Consider the following 15,472-nt stretch of genomic DNA (forward strand, 5'->3'; position numbering starts at 1 on the left):
TAGTGGTTTTCTGTGCAGTGGCAAATCTACCAAGGAAATAGGTCATGTTTTGCCATTTAAGGATGCACCAAATTCTATTTAATATCATGAACAGACAGAACACACCATTCACAATAGCAACTAATAGACTTCAGTGTCGTAACTTCAATTCTGTTTGTCCTTTCACTCAAAATCTAAATTCATAGTATCAGACAAAGAAAAATATCTCTTCAAGGTGTTTTTAAATGCTGTCGTGTCTAAAGATATACATATATACATGCATATATGTATATATATTTGAATGTAATAAAGTCTTATCTAGACAAATAGTGCTGAAAACCAACAAGAGCAAATGAAGAGCAGAGAAATTTAGTAAAAGGATACAAGGACAGTTTTAGCTCAAATTGTAAAAAAAAAAAGAACAGAAAAGGTATATCAGACACTTAATAAAAGAACTGATTCCAATTCAGAAAGAAGGAGCCACATAATGATAAACAGAATAGTATTAGTAAAAAGTGCATGAGGGATGCCTAACAATGAAGAAAGCCAGGGACAAAACAGAATAATAAGAAAAGTAATTAGATACAATATAACAGTTGTAAAGTCATTGAAAATTATCAAAGTGATCTACTTCCATTTGAGAGAGAAAGAAAACAGTCACAGCATGTTGGACTCTCTGAAAGGAAAAAGTATATAGAGTATTTCCACAAAAGATTTGCAATAGCTACTCAAGCATAACTTAAGTCATTTAATGCACACTGAGATGTAAACAGGCAGAAAGTAAAGCTCAACAGGTCAGAAATGGGAACAGTAATAGTAAAACAGTATTTGCAACAGTTAAGGTATGCACTACAAAAAATTATTTGACATTTCAGTATTTTTTTCTATTATGCCAGAACAAAGATATTTTTAGTTAGTTTTTACTACTTGTTAGATTATTTTTTTCTTTTGTAATATTCTTGCCCTCCCACAAAATCCCAGATCAAACAGTATAAGTACTTTCACTGGTTTGTTAATGAGAAATCGTACTCACCGTTTGAGGTCATCTTTGGTTGTGTCTAGATGGAAATTTAATAGATGAAATTCAGCTCCACAGCCCAGCAGTATAAAATTATCTATAAAATAGAACTGGGCAAAGCGTACAGTCTTATGGAACTTTTCTTTGCCCTAAAATGCAAAGAAAATTATTAAGAATCTATTCTAAGATAATATGTTTTGTCTGAGATTCCTGGTGTTAAGGCATAGTCTCCCTGTTATCCCGATCATATTCCAGGTTCACCTACTACGTAGTGGTCCTTTCTATTTTTTGATACCTATTAATGTCAATATAAAATTTTCATTCTACTTAAACTAGTTGGCTGTAAGGTTAATAGTATCTGTAGTCAGTTGACTCATACAATTAGAGTCAAACTAAACTTCCATTTGAATTGGGGAGTAGACTATAAAGTCAAGAAGAGCTGAGCCAATGAAAATAGAATATACAGAGCAGACAATAAAACTAAAACTTCCAGACATGTCCACTAGTTTTGTCTACCAAAGTTGGGGTTTTTTCATTTCATAAATTATCATGATAAAAGCCTAATTAGAAGTCAGTGGAGACCACCCAGATCATAGTATCAGTTGGAATCACCACCACTCGGTAGCTCTGAAAATCAGGCTGCATGTTCCTTCTACAGAGCTGTTAAAATGGAAGTAGATGGAAGTGCAAAACAGTGTCCTCTGTGAACCGAACTGACAGACGTTTCTAATTACCAGTGTTAGGACAGGTTTGTTATGGCTGACTGACCAGACCCTTAAAGTTCTGTCTTCTGATGCAGAAACTAACCACTTCTTGTCATGACTCCAGCCAACAGAGTTAACTGCACCATCGTGACCTAATAAAAATAAAAATGGAAATAACATCAAGCTAATTTCTTGCATGTATACAGTTCTCCAGAGTTAACCACATTGTTTTAATTTAATTATGCACAATATTAAAATACATTTTAAAGACAGCCTTCAAATGGTTGGGTTAAAACAGGTAACAGTAAACCAGTTCTTGATTTTTTTCTTCCACCAAAAACCATGAAAAAAATTCTCTCATTAATAATCAGACAATGATAATTCTGACACTAATTTTCAGTTATTGGAAGAGTATTTTCAAAAAACTTCCTTAAAATTCAATTTAAGAAAAGATACAGTATTACTTGAAAAGAGAATCTGAGTATTGTAACAAAATTTTATATTAAACATAATCTGGAAACTACTTAAGACTTTGCAAATAGTTGCAATACCTTATTTTATTCATTAGGCTTTTATTACTGAGCTAGCTGGTTTTGTAAAAACAAAACACAATGAACATGCTACTACAACAGCTTCTGCAGGACTGTTCTATTAGATAAAAAAAATGTTACTGCCTGTTTAAAAATCATAGTTTAAAGTATTATAATCTCCAGTTAGCAAAAAGCTTCTAGAAGAAACAGACTTTTGCAGTTTGGTGTCACACAGTTAAAAACAAGATTAGAAACTGATAAAGAATGAACTTCAAAAGCCAGAAATATCACCCAGAAGCTAAAATTGTTAACTTAATGTAAAATTATATTGATGCTGATCAAAAAGGTCAAAAAAGAAGAAAATATGTCAAACAAATTTAACAAACTTTGGCCCATCTTATTCTAATTTGTCTAAATGAAACCTGGTGAATTTCAATCTAGCCTTGTAACATTCAAAGTTCTTATGCTGCCCTCTTGTGCGCATTTTCTCTTTAGTCAACTAAAGTTTTATATTTAAAAAAAAAATATTTCTTTAAATTAGAGGAAGGCTAATCAAGTATCTCAGCAATTAAGATCTATTATAACATATTTCTATTCAAAGACTCATAAACAAGATATTTTAATTCCCAGTTACCAAAGACCTGTACAGGTTTCACCAAAACACTGCATAGGTACTGCATAAGTAAGTACTATATTTATTTTTTTCTCAACAGAAAAATTTATTTGGAGGCTTTGGTTATGTAAAACCTTTTAGAAGCCTTGAATTACCTGCATTCAAGAAAGAAAACAAAAACAACTTACCAGAATGTACAAAACAGTTTTCCAAAGTGGTAAGGAGCATGAGAAACTTGAGAAATGAGGTTTGGAAAAGTGGAAGAACTGTGCAAAAAGCTTAAGAATGTCTGCACTCCAGGCCCCCCAATCCCAAAGCACAGTGAAGGAGATGCCAGCTGGTTTGCAAGAGGCCAGTAAGCTTCAAAACAGGCATTACTCAGGGTTCCCTGGTCCTGAAGCATTGAGAAGGACAGCAGCTGGTTTTGGCTTTGCTGGCTGTAACTCTTAAAACTGGTCAACATTACCTGCACTTCGCTATAGGACACAGACATCTGAAAAGCCAACACTGAAGAGGAATGCAGAACTACTTAAAACTGTAACTGAGCACTTCAGGGAACAAAACTGAATAGATTAGGCTTATAGCAAAACTGCTGTTATACCACTCCTCTCTGATGGTGCATTATAAAAATACGCTTTTCAACAATGAGCTATATTCAGATGTTAATGCTGCCTTGAAATAGATTTTTTTTAACAGAATAGATATCATTGCCATTTCTTGAAAAGGAAAAGTTTTACACTACCTTTGATTGCAGCTCTGAATAAGAGTAGTGCATCATGGTTTTTAATGAAAATACATTTATTATGACACTTCAAAACAAAAAACAGCTCAAGTAGAAAATAAACAGGTGATTTCATGATAATCTGAAGTGTACAGAAGAACTATATGAATGAAACGAGCATGTAACTGATGGTTTGCGGTTCCTACTCCCCTACAATGCAGTACAATATCTGACAGTTTCACATTTATGTTGCTTTTGAAAAGAACTACATGCAAGGTTGTAGTTTCATGCTGCCTAAATAGCCTCAAGTAGAATGTGGTTTACATTTCAGACTGTGCATCATGAAAAAAGATTTAGAATAAAGAATGAAAGGTATCAATGAAATAAATTACATAGTAGTGCAAAACCTGAGAAAACTAATACAACAAAGTCAACCATCAGAAGAACAATTTAGCAATAAATCAAAACTTTTTCAAAGCAAGGCTAGTACTTGATACCTTAATGATTGGTACCAGAAAAAGCTTCTCAATAGTAGCATGAAGTCTGGTGCCGGTCACTTTACTCTTACCATAATAATAATAAATCAGCCTACATTTGCAGAGCACTGCAGTATTTTAGGAAGCTCTGAATGTTGAAATATCTTATAAAATCATAACATTTAATTTTAGAAAGTCAAAGTCTTTTGTAAATGATGTGTCATAACCTAAGTACTGTTTCCTTCATGAATTAGAGTAACATGAACTAAGGTTTTCTTTCAAATTTAGAAACCTCTGAATTATAATCTTTTTTTTTTCGCTTTCAAATATGTCTATTTAGATTAATATTTTTTCTTATTAAAGTCTATGTTTTATGTTACTGCCAGTATTGAGCCATTCCCTAGATATTATTTAGTATGTAGCAAATATACAAAGGTATAGATGCAACAAAGTCAGTGGGATTATTATCTTCCCCTGAAATGACACAAAGATAAAACCCAGCTATTACCAGTTCAAAATCAATGAAACCTGCATGAAAAAAATATCCAAAAAGGAGCATTTCACAGAATTGAAACGTCACTTTCTGCAGCACATAATTGTATACACATTCAAGTAAAACCAGCCTGTCTAACTTCATGATAGCGGTTCACATAAAGACAAGCTGGATCTGCAATAAAAACAAACTGCAAAGAACAGCTCCAGAAAAGAACGTGTAGTGTACAACAATAATTTATAGTCTCATGGAATAATTTTGCAACATTTATGTTCTACTTCAGGTTCAGTGTAGCCCTGCTACCAAAAAAGAAAGACTTTAGGGTTTTTGAAAATCATTTACATCTTAACTTCTTCAGATAACTTAAGAAAGTTGCATTAATAATCTGAAGAAACACTGAATTCCTTGGGCACAACCTTGTTAAGCTGCTGTGTACCAAATACTGTGGCAGTATTGTATCATTATTTTTACAGATGTTTGTAACAAATAAAGCAAGGAAATACAGAATTTTTCTCTCTTTTGGTTAATTGCATTTTTTAGAAATCCTGATCTTCTAAAATGATGTTAAATATATTCCGTATATAGGAGGTCCCTTTGGACAAAATTACCACTTTTGTTCCAGTAACTACCTAAATAACGAAATTATGTCAATAAAACCTCAAAACACTATTCTGGCCTGCAGTTTATATGACTTGCACTATGAATTCTTTCAAAGTAGTTGGTGATACATGAAGAAAAATATTTGTTAAAGTTTATGAACTTGCCACTGTGGAAAAAAAAAACTTACTACCCTGCCCATAAAGTATATTTTCATCAATTTCCTCACCAAAAAGGAAAATATCCGTAATGTTGCCTCCAGTAGTTGTCACAATGCCATAGCTTCTTCCACTAAGTACAATGAAAATTACTCCAAAAAAAAAACGTTTTCAGAAATCAGTTATCAGAGTTATTTACTTAGAAATACTTTTCTAAAATAACTTTAAATAGTCTACTTTTATACTTGTTAAGGTCTGCTAGTAAATGACAGTCATATTCTATTATGAACTGCCCTAGAAAACTCATTTAGTAGGACTGATTTAAAGCCATAACATTTACTGTATTAAAAATTTTACAGATGGTCCTTGTAGAAATTTAGAATATTTTTTTTTAAGGATCATTTATAATGTTAAGTAATGCACATGTGTTTACACATGCATGCACTTTTGGAAATATTGATTTCTCCATAGGAATAGTCCCTTTTTTTAAAATAGTTCTTTAAAAGTCTGGAGCTGCAAACCAAACACTTTTTTTTTTTTTTTGCCAAGTTGTTGCAGTTAATTTTTTGTCTAATAATCTATTACAATATACTATTGCAATATACACATGCATTTTCATTACAATATACTGTCTTTATTATTTCTGTTTTATTATTGTAATATACATGCATAATGCAGATTGCCATCTATATATATTTACCTCTCAAAAAGTTGAGAAATGGGAAAACCTGGTAGGCAGTTTAATTCTATAACAAAATTTACCAATCAGAGAAATAAATTCTACATCTTAAAACAGCAGTATCCCCTCTCCCTCATTCTCCTCAAAGTGATGTAAAGTGAAAACTTTTAGTTAGTATGCCATTTAGGTTAAACTTAATCATATACTATTTCTTTAATAATATAATTCATGAATTTACCTGAAAAAACATTATATGTATCGGTGAGATTGGAATTGAATATCAGTATAGTTTTGTCAGCCAAGCCGCACGCCAGCATCTCTCCATCCCCTATAAAGACGAGAGTCTAATGATTTATATTTGAAAGCAACAAGGACATAATATGTTGTTTCTTTTCATCATAAAGATCACATATGTCACTATAACAAAACACAAACCAGATATTCTTTTCATATTTTTAACACATATTTGTATGAACATCACAAACTCATGTGGCAGAATTTGGTAGGAATTTGTGCACAATTCATTTTTTGTCCTTATGTATTACCAAAACAGTTGTTAATCACAAGGCAGAAATTCACTTTTCACAAAAAAAGCGCTACAAAATTTAAGTGCAGACATTTTTAAGTGTTGTTTAAATTTATGTCCTTACACTCATTTTTTTATATCTACTTATTACAGTTATATCACCTTTTATTACATATTAGAATAAAAAGCACATTAATTATTCTGGATCACTTCTTAAAGATGATAAATTTCCTTCATAAAGTAATCCTAAAAAACATCCAAGTGCAGTCAGATTGTTCATTTATTTTGGTAATCAGCGGGGCACATGATGAGAGGATAGACGTCCTTAATGTCTACATAATGGTAGCAATTTGTGAAATTTAACCTTTTGCTCAAAAGCTTTCCTGAAAAAATTACAATAATAAAGAACAGATAAATGAACCAATGGGAAAAAAATAAGAAAGGGTGGAGCAAGAGAGGACAGCATTGAGAGAAAGTAAGGAAACAAAGACAGAATTCAAGTCAATGGTACTAGGTTCACTGTGAAAAGTATTTTTAAAGAGGTACCACCTGAAAACCTCCTTCATAAATCTCCTGAGCATCTTTACAATGTGAGAGGGAATAAATGTCATGTCTGACTTCACCAACATTACACACTGCAATCCATGGTCCAAGTACCACCCACACTGCGGGCTCAGAATACTATATTCCATAACACATTTTTTCCCACATGATGGCAGTATAAACAGATAAGAGATCCATATGTCTAATCTCTGAGAGTCATCTACTAAAAGCAAATTTTAACTGAGGCACATAATTGGGTAGACATATATGCTAAGAAGAAGCATTCCAGAATCTTTCTTGCTGTTACTAGTTACTAAATGCACCAGTATACTAATAAAAACTACTTTACAAAAATATTTTTTCATTTTAGCTGACAAGCAATATTTCAGTTGACTTTTTCACCAAGTACTAGTAATTGCACATACTAAATAATGGTGTTAAATATTTTCATCACAAAAGTAAGGTAAGTAGTCCTAGACATAATATTCAAAAAAATGCATGCTCCACAAACTCAAAGGTATGAAGTCTTTGAGGTAAAGGGTGGTGCTCTTCTGCAAATTTCCCCCACTTTTCCTAGTTTTGACAGCATGCATTTTCAGCATGAGAGCTGATTTGCAAGTATATAAGGCAAGTGATATAGTCAGCCACATGCACAGAACTAACAATATATAAACATTCTTGTTTATACAGAATGAGAGAAAATAATTTTGCATAGAATTTCTGAGGCTTGTTTATTGGAACATCATCTCAAATCCTGAATAAAATTGTTTTCTAACTCAGCAACAAGTCATAACTCCTAACGCCTCCAATACTACAAAAAGATGTTTAAGAAATCTAAGGAGATGTGCATTAACTCATTCATGCATCTTTACAACATCTTAAGTTTTACTTAAGTTTTCCATTTAATTCTCTTTCTACTATGTTTAAAGATGCAGATAAGTATTACTGTGATTCATACTTTTTATAAAGTCCACTTGAAAGATTGTTCCAAGCTGCAATTTGAAGTTGCATAATTGCAACAGAAAATAGATTGCAAAGCTAGGAGCCATCTGGTCAACACAGACTACAACAATAAGAGAACACCTCTTTACAAGCTTGCAGTAACATGATTTTTTTTACTCCATGAAAAAAAGCTCTGCAGTTTTTGCTAATCCTTGTCTTGCTAAACTGTGATTGTTTAAGCCTTTGTGTGCATGCATGTGTGTGCAAGAGACAGAGACAGAGAAAGATGTTCCTTCCTCAGAGTAAGTAAAAGAGGATTTATACTTAAAATGTATTATTGAAAATATAGCAATGCTTTTCTTTGCTAAAAAAGAACTGTTCATTTTAAGTTCACATAACATTCCTAGGAATAAGTTCTCTGCAACCAATTTATTTCAGGAGCCATAAAAATTAATGTATTCCCATTCTCAAGGGAACAGAGAGATTGATGGAATATGTTTTAGAAAAGTTACCAATTGCACCTAATTGCTTTTATTTCTTCAAGCTGAAAGTTGCTCTTGGCCTCAAAATATTTATAAAGATATATCTTTTTTTAATACTTTGAAAATATTGTGGTTTGCATGTACATTGACATAATTATATACTTGGTAATAGATTTGATTGCTAAGTGGTTTCTGTATGATCATATTTATATGGATAGGAAAAGACTAAACCTATTACAAGACCTGTTTTTCCAACACAGTTAAGAAAAATACCATTTTTTTGGATGGTATGGAAGAATTATTTTTTATTATATTTTAATAAATAAAACCTAAATAATCTTTACATAAGAAATAGGAGTATTCTGATTCTTCTGAAATGTAACTTCAACTTTTAATACACCCTAGTGACATTAAGTAAATATCCCAGAAAATCAATTCCTTAGTGAAAGAACTTGTTAGACTCCTAATTTTCAAGTTGTAGTGGGAAAGTCATAGAACAAGTCCAAAATGAAAAAAGACATAAAACTGAAGAATTAGGATCCTTTTGCATATATGATGGCAGCCTGCATGGTTTTGCAAGTTAAAAAATTGATGATCAAACAGTACATGCCATTGCCAGAAATTTTTCTGGGAATTTACCTAGCAAATCCATGGTCTTAATAAACCACGTCACACAAACTCAGTTTTTCTTTCTGCACACTGACACAACTATACATTTTATAAAGCCAGTACATACCAGAATACTGAATGCAACGAATTGGGGTTGGTTTACAAGTAACAGATATCTTTTTTTCATGTTTGATTGGAGGATAACTTTCCATTGGATATTCTTTATTTTTACTTCAAAGAAGGAAAAAAGAGAAAGAGAGGAAAAATATTAAGATATCTAAATCCAGTACATTTCCATTTCAATTATGAAATAAATGTGCTTTGGGAGCTATTCTATATATATGTATATAAATATTTCCTGGAAAACTTATGTTAAATCCCAGATAAAAAACAGAATGAATTTTAAACTGTCATACTCTAAATTACTCTTATCACTGACTGTTATGAATTCACAAGATCAAGAATTAACATCGACTTGTACATAAAATTAAACTTCAAACTTCTTAAGATGCATACCTATCTAACAAAAGTATTTAAAGAATGCAAATTCTACCTTGTGACAATAAGAAATATGAAAAATATCTCCATATGTAAAAATAAGAATTACACTGATCACCTATTTACCAAGATACTAAAAAAAACCCACACAAAACTTAAGTGATAAGTAGTCTAACCTACTAACCTACCATAAAGTATTGCAAACCAATCTTGGAATTATTTGAAGTGATCATCTAAAGCCTTCTCTATGTGTGCAAGGACTACAAAGACTGAGTCTTGAGCTATTAAGTGTTTTTAAACAATTTAAAAGTGGGGGGGTTTAAGAGAAAAATTATGGCATTAATCATTCTTTACTTTTACATTTGTACTACATAGAACAAAGATTCTACATAATACTAAAGACAAAACATGTGTGTAACATCCCAATTTAACATGCCACACCAATGGACATGAAAGTGCCAGCTCTAAAAACCCATTCGTTCTTTGTGTCCACAGTGATGATGAAACCACTGGTCAAATTGTACCATTATATATACTTTTTTTTTTAATTTAATGCAATTAAATTTATAATCTGATAATCTTAATCGCTTGTTGCAGTAATTTTATAGCAAATTTACAAAGCCTTTTAGTTCCAGTGATACCCCTAACTTAAAAGTTCCAATGTCAGAAGCAGCCACAAACCGTATTTCCAATTGAACTGTATTTATCCTCATTTTAATTTGTTCCTCCTCTAATGGAGGTTGCTAGATTACCTACCTTTTACAGCTGGTCTTCCACTTTGACACCTCATTTTTCTTCAGATTAGTGTTTGGAGAAAACATGGTCACTCTACAGGAAAGAACACAGATTCTCCTATATGAAACATTAAATGTTGCTTGAGAGAAATAGTTTCTTTTAAGTGAAAAACAACCTACTCCCTTCTTAATATTTATGTCTACTGTAATGTCAGTAGGCAAGACAATGTACACACTGATGACAAAATAAACCTGGCAATGATCTAATGCTCGAATTTGCACCTAAATTTTCCTTTTGTTGGATAATGCATTCTGAGGGTCAAAATCCATTTATATAAAGTTCTCAGACATTTCTTTCTGCAGTTGAAGAAACGAAAGGTTTAATCATAAGAAAGAGAATGCCTAATATAGATTTTCAAAGGAAGCTGAATACTGACCAGAAGCTGTGAAAAATCTGTTTTACAGCAATTTTTTTAAATTATTTTCTGTGATAGCATCATAGCTGGTTTTCATGTGTGAATAATTTCACAGTCATGAGACTACATGGCTCCATGACAAAATATCACACAGCAATAAAAAAGACAAAATAGCAATGTGGTTACTCACTGTGGTGCTGCTGTATAACCTGACGACTTAATTTTATTATGGAAAACCAATGGCTGATCTTTCACCATGCTTTTCACTCCTATTGTAAAATGATTAAATTACATTAAAATGTTTCTTTAACGTTATATTTTTACACTTAATGTAGATACCTTAGGCTAGCACAGTAGAAATATTTGGTGTCTCCTTATATTACAAAACACACTTAAGACCAATCACACTAAAATAAGGATTACTGAGAAAAGGAAAGAAATCTGAACTGTTACATTGCATATCATCCCTCCTCCAATAATATCAATGAGTAGGAACTTCTTTAAACTTTGAGTTAACAAGAATATTGTTCTAAGGAACTTTTTTCATCATTCACAAATATATTTTCTAGTTGCCTATTTCATACTTAGACTTTATATGCACTAGCTATAATATATTCACACCTCATATTTGGAACATGGAATGCATCTAAAGATCACTAACAAACTGGCTGGTGGGTACACATAAATCTTCGCGGTTTTATGTGGCTTAAGCCATTAATGTCTGCATTCACATTGCTGTACTAAAAAGCTTGAAGGGCAGCCTCGACCCCAAAACTAAATATGAGCATTTCATATCAGCAGAAACAAATGGATCATATAAATGTCATAAAGGGGGAAATCTTGTTGATATTCCCAGGGAAGAACTTCAGGTGCATTGGGAGTGATCTCATGGACACATTTACCTATGCTGAGGATAGAAGCTCTTTCAACTCCCACCAGCTTTCCTTTCTTTTTATGTAGCAACGAGGCAGAAAAGGGTCCTTCCTGGGAAGCTCCTAGCACCACTTGCCCTAAGAGACCATGAGATCTCCTTACAGCACCTAATCTATCTGAGCATGAGGTGTCAGCAAGAGTAGTACTGTTGTCAGTGCTGGGTGTCCGAAGCAGCCTGGAATTCTAGCTAAAACATTGTAGATGCATTCTTAGAATATCATATAACATTAAAGACAGCCTTTGACATTCTAACAGGTCCAACAAGTATAATCAATATATTAAAAATAGATTATTTCTTCATATCAACAGCTACCAGTATTTTTACATCTTTCCTAAAGAAAAGGTGATGATGAAAAAATTATTTTGTAACTGTTTTAGGACTTTGCTTTACTGTTGCTAAGCAAAAAAGCTAGAAGTACTTCAACAGCAACTGGAAGTCAGATCTGTCTTTTTTTAAGCAGTAAGAAACTGAGGCAAAAATTAACTTCTAAACTTGCAGGTATTGACAAAAGACTATTCAGGACAATGAAATTAACAAAAACAGGTAACCAAAATGAAGAAAAAAATTACAAATTATACAGAAAAATACATAGCATGCTATGGAAAAAAAAAATACTTTTGAAAAATGTGAACATTCTACATTATTTAACTCTTTTAAAACCCACAGAAAGTTCTCAGAGGATTGGTTTTGAAAGAAAAATACCTTATTATCATCATTTTCACTACAAGTACATATGTAGGATATGATATACTACTAGAACTATAAAATTCTTCCTACTAGAATAAAAATATAACGCAATATGTTTAAAACAGAAATCAATATATTGATTGTATTAGGCACCAGCCAGTTGTGAGTCAGTTACTGTTATTAAAAATATAACATTATTAATTCATTTCAGGAATGGTTTACACTTACCAAATGTTTTACTAGAAGGTTCTTTCAGATTTTTCTTTAAACCTTTACACAACGGAGAATTCGTCAATAAAGAACACCTAAGTTATAAAACCAAGCACAAAAATCGATCAATCCAATGAAGAAAAGCATAAGATTAGGAAAAGGTGTCAGCACTTCTTTTCAGCTATTTCTGTGCATGTGTGTATGTATACATCTGATACTAGTGAGATTTTCATAAATACCTAGGCATAGTGGATTAGTTATCAGCTCAGATACCCAGCAGCCCAGACAAGCTTTGGCCCTGACTAGATCCACAAACCATTGCATTTACATGTTAAATCCCATTTCTGTGAAGATTAACTGATGATTTTATTATAAGCACTGACATCTGCACTTTAGTGTATATTTTAGGGGGTTTATTAACTTCAAGATGCCAGTATTTTCTTAGAAATCATTTACAGAGACATAAGGGACAAGAAAGTAGCAGTCAGCATGGATTCACCAAGGGGAAGTCATGCCTGATCAGCTTGATAAACTTCTATAATAAAATGACTTGTTTGGTAGAAATGGGGAGAGCAGTGGATATTGTCTGACTTCAGTAAGGGTTTCCATACTCTCTTGCATAAGATCCTCCTAAAGAAGCTGATGAAGTATGGGCTAGATGAGCACACAGTGATTTGGATGGAAAACCAGCTGAACAGCCAGGCCCAGAGTGATACCTGTGGCACAAAGTCTAGTTGGAGGCCAGTAATGGAGTACCCCAGGTGTCGATAACGGGTCCAATTCCGTTCAACATCTGTATTAATAATAGGGATGAAGGAGCAGAGAGTACCCTCACCATATTTGCTGACACAAAACTGAGAGGAGTGTCTGATACATCAGAAAGTTGTGCTGCCATCCAGAGAGACATCCACAGGCTGGAGAAATGGGCTGACAGCCACCTCATGAAGATCAACAAGGGGAAGTGAAAAGTCCTGTGCTGGGGAAGGAACAACCCTATGCACCAGTAGATGGCTGTAAGGAAGACTCTAGAGACAGGCTCTGCGCCCAGTGCCCAGCGGAAGGACAAGAGGCAATGGGCAAAAACTGAAACACAGCAGGTTCTGTCTGAACACCAGGAAACACTTTTTTGCTGTGAGGGTGACTGAGCACTGTCACAGGTTGCCCAGAGAGGTTGTGGTGTCTCCCTCCTTGGAGATATTCAAAAGTTGTTTGGACATGGTGCACTGGACTGTAGGTGACCCTGCTTGAGCAGGGCAGTTGGACAAGCTGATTTGCAGAGGTAATTTACAACCTCAACCATTCTGTGATTTCTCCTACTCAATACAACTAAAGTATGACAGGAAAAGAAGTAAAATAAAACCATGTCAACAAATAGCACTACAACACCATGTGATGCGCTTCAATGTCAGGAAAATGAATGCATAATCCAACTCAGAGGAAAAAACATATAGTTATTCTGTACCTAGCAATAACTGAATGACTGTTCTCACTTCTACGTAGGAGAAAATCACTCTGCTGAGTTCTCACCAATGCAGCAAGGTTAACTTCCAACACTGTGATCATATCTTCAAACATCGAGGTGATCAAGCACAAAACCTGCAGCAATTATACCGTAAAATAACACCCCATTTAAGTCATAATTTAAGCTCCAACACTGAAGAATTTATAGTGGAAAATGAAATCACTTTCTGTTATTCATGAAAATTAGTCAAAAATATCCACAGGTTTAGTCTTGCAGAGCATTAAATAGTAAAAAGCGGTTAATGTTGTCCTTCAAAAATATACTTGTGTTGCTTAAATAAGTACCTTAACAGACTTGCATATATAACAGCCACAGAAATTCCAATACTTTCTACAACAGACTTACTTCTGCAATAAGAGTTTGAGAAAAGAAAAACACATGGAAGAAAGATCGGTTTCAGAGACATGCTGAGAATATGCTAAGAGATGAATTTAAAATAAAATCCTCCTTTTAAACAAAACACTGCTGTGTTAAATATGTAGAAAGGCATAGATTGAGCTCAGTTCTGTAGGAAAACTGTAACATAAAATGGAGTATACAGTCAAGAATGCCTTTCATTTCCTTGAAAGCACATTTAGTGACTTTCCATAGAATTTTTCTCACAACTCAAATAGTTTTCACAGATTTCCTGGAGGGATGCAAAAGCATTTCATCCCAACATTTGTTTGAGAAACAAGGTGCAACAATGCTCATATCTTTTTTTCCCCTAAAAGATTGCCTCTACTTCCCCAATGGCCTTTCTTGACATTCAAGGTACATACTGAACCATATAAAAAGCAATTCACCTTTTGCTTACTAATCACTTTGGACAATATACAAACTGTGAGAGCTTTAAAGCTACCCAGCTATTTAAACTAGTAGATTCCCTAAATAATAAACCCTCTCCAGAGAAACGACTGTGTAATTCACATCAAGCAAAAGAAATGTGTACATTAATTTGTAAATAAAATGCATAACTAATATTTATTGAAAATAACTGTAAAAAATTGTAAACATGCACTAAATCAATGTTTACTGCATACTCACCTTTCCATTAACTGCCTGCCTTGTTAATGCACATGATCTGGCAAACCGAATGCTGAGGTTGCTGTAATCTTTACCAAAAAAAACACAGTGCTATAAAATTGTATTTGCATTTCAAAAGAAAGAAACTATCATCTCTAAGGCAGGAAAAAAAAATTACTCGTACTAATCTGACCACCATAATCCACTGTCTTCAATGTATATCCTTCTAACTTAACCCCCCATGATAAAGTAGGTACAGAATAACATTCCTTGTATTTAACACTTACAAACTGCAAAGTTAAATAAAAATTTATTGCTAGCCTCTACAGAAATCTAGTAGTGCCAACACATCTTCTGAGACAAGTCGGAAGTGCCAGAAAAACATAAAAAAATAAT

The 15,472-nt window shown here is 33.2% G+C and overlaps 1 protein-coding gene across 1 annotated transcript in view; it reads right to left on the minus strand.

Moving 5' to 3' along the window:
- WDR27 (WD repeat domain 27) overlaps positions 1 to 15,472 on the minus strand; it is a 130,403-nt gene that overhangs the window by 101,619 nt on the left and 13,312 nt on the right. Inside the window, exons 10-18 of the mRNA XM_027777499.2 lie at positions 15,098 to 15,165; positions 14,012 to 14,145; positions 12,568 to 12,644; positions 10,909 to 10,987; positions 10,325 to 10,396; positions 9,198 to 9,301; positions 6,207 to 6,296; positions 1,732 to 1,853; positions 1,013 to 1,146 (exon numbers count right to left, since the gene is read on the minus strand). Of these exons, the coding sequence (XP_027633300.2) occupies positions 1,013 to 1,146; positions 1,732 to 1,853; positions 6,207 to 6,296; positions 9,198 to 9,301; positions 10,325 to 10,396; positions 10,909 to 10,987; positions 12,568 to 12,644; positions 14,012 to 14,145; positions 15,098 to 15,165 (880 nt within the window). The remainder of the gene's footprint in view (positions 1 to 1,012; positions 1,147 to 1,731; positions 1,854 to 6,206; positions 6,297 to 9,197; positions 9,302 to 10,324; positions 10,397 to 10,908; positions 10,988 to 12,567; positions 12,645 to 14,011; positions 14,146 to 15,097; positions 15,166 to 15,472) is intronic.

This window comes from Falco peregrinus, chromosome 7, assembly GCF_023634155.1.
Source record: "Falco peregrinus isolate bFalPer1 chromosome 7, bFalPer1.pri, whole genome shotgun sequence".
In the NCBI taxonomy this organism is placed as follows: domain Eukaryota; kingdom Metazoa; phylum Chordata; class Aves; order Falconiformes; family Falconidae; genus Falco; species Falco peregrinus.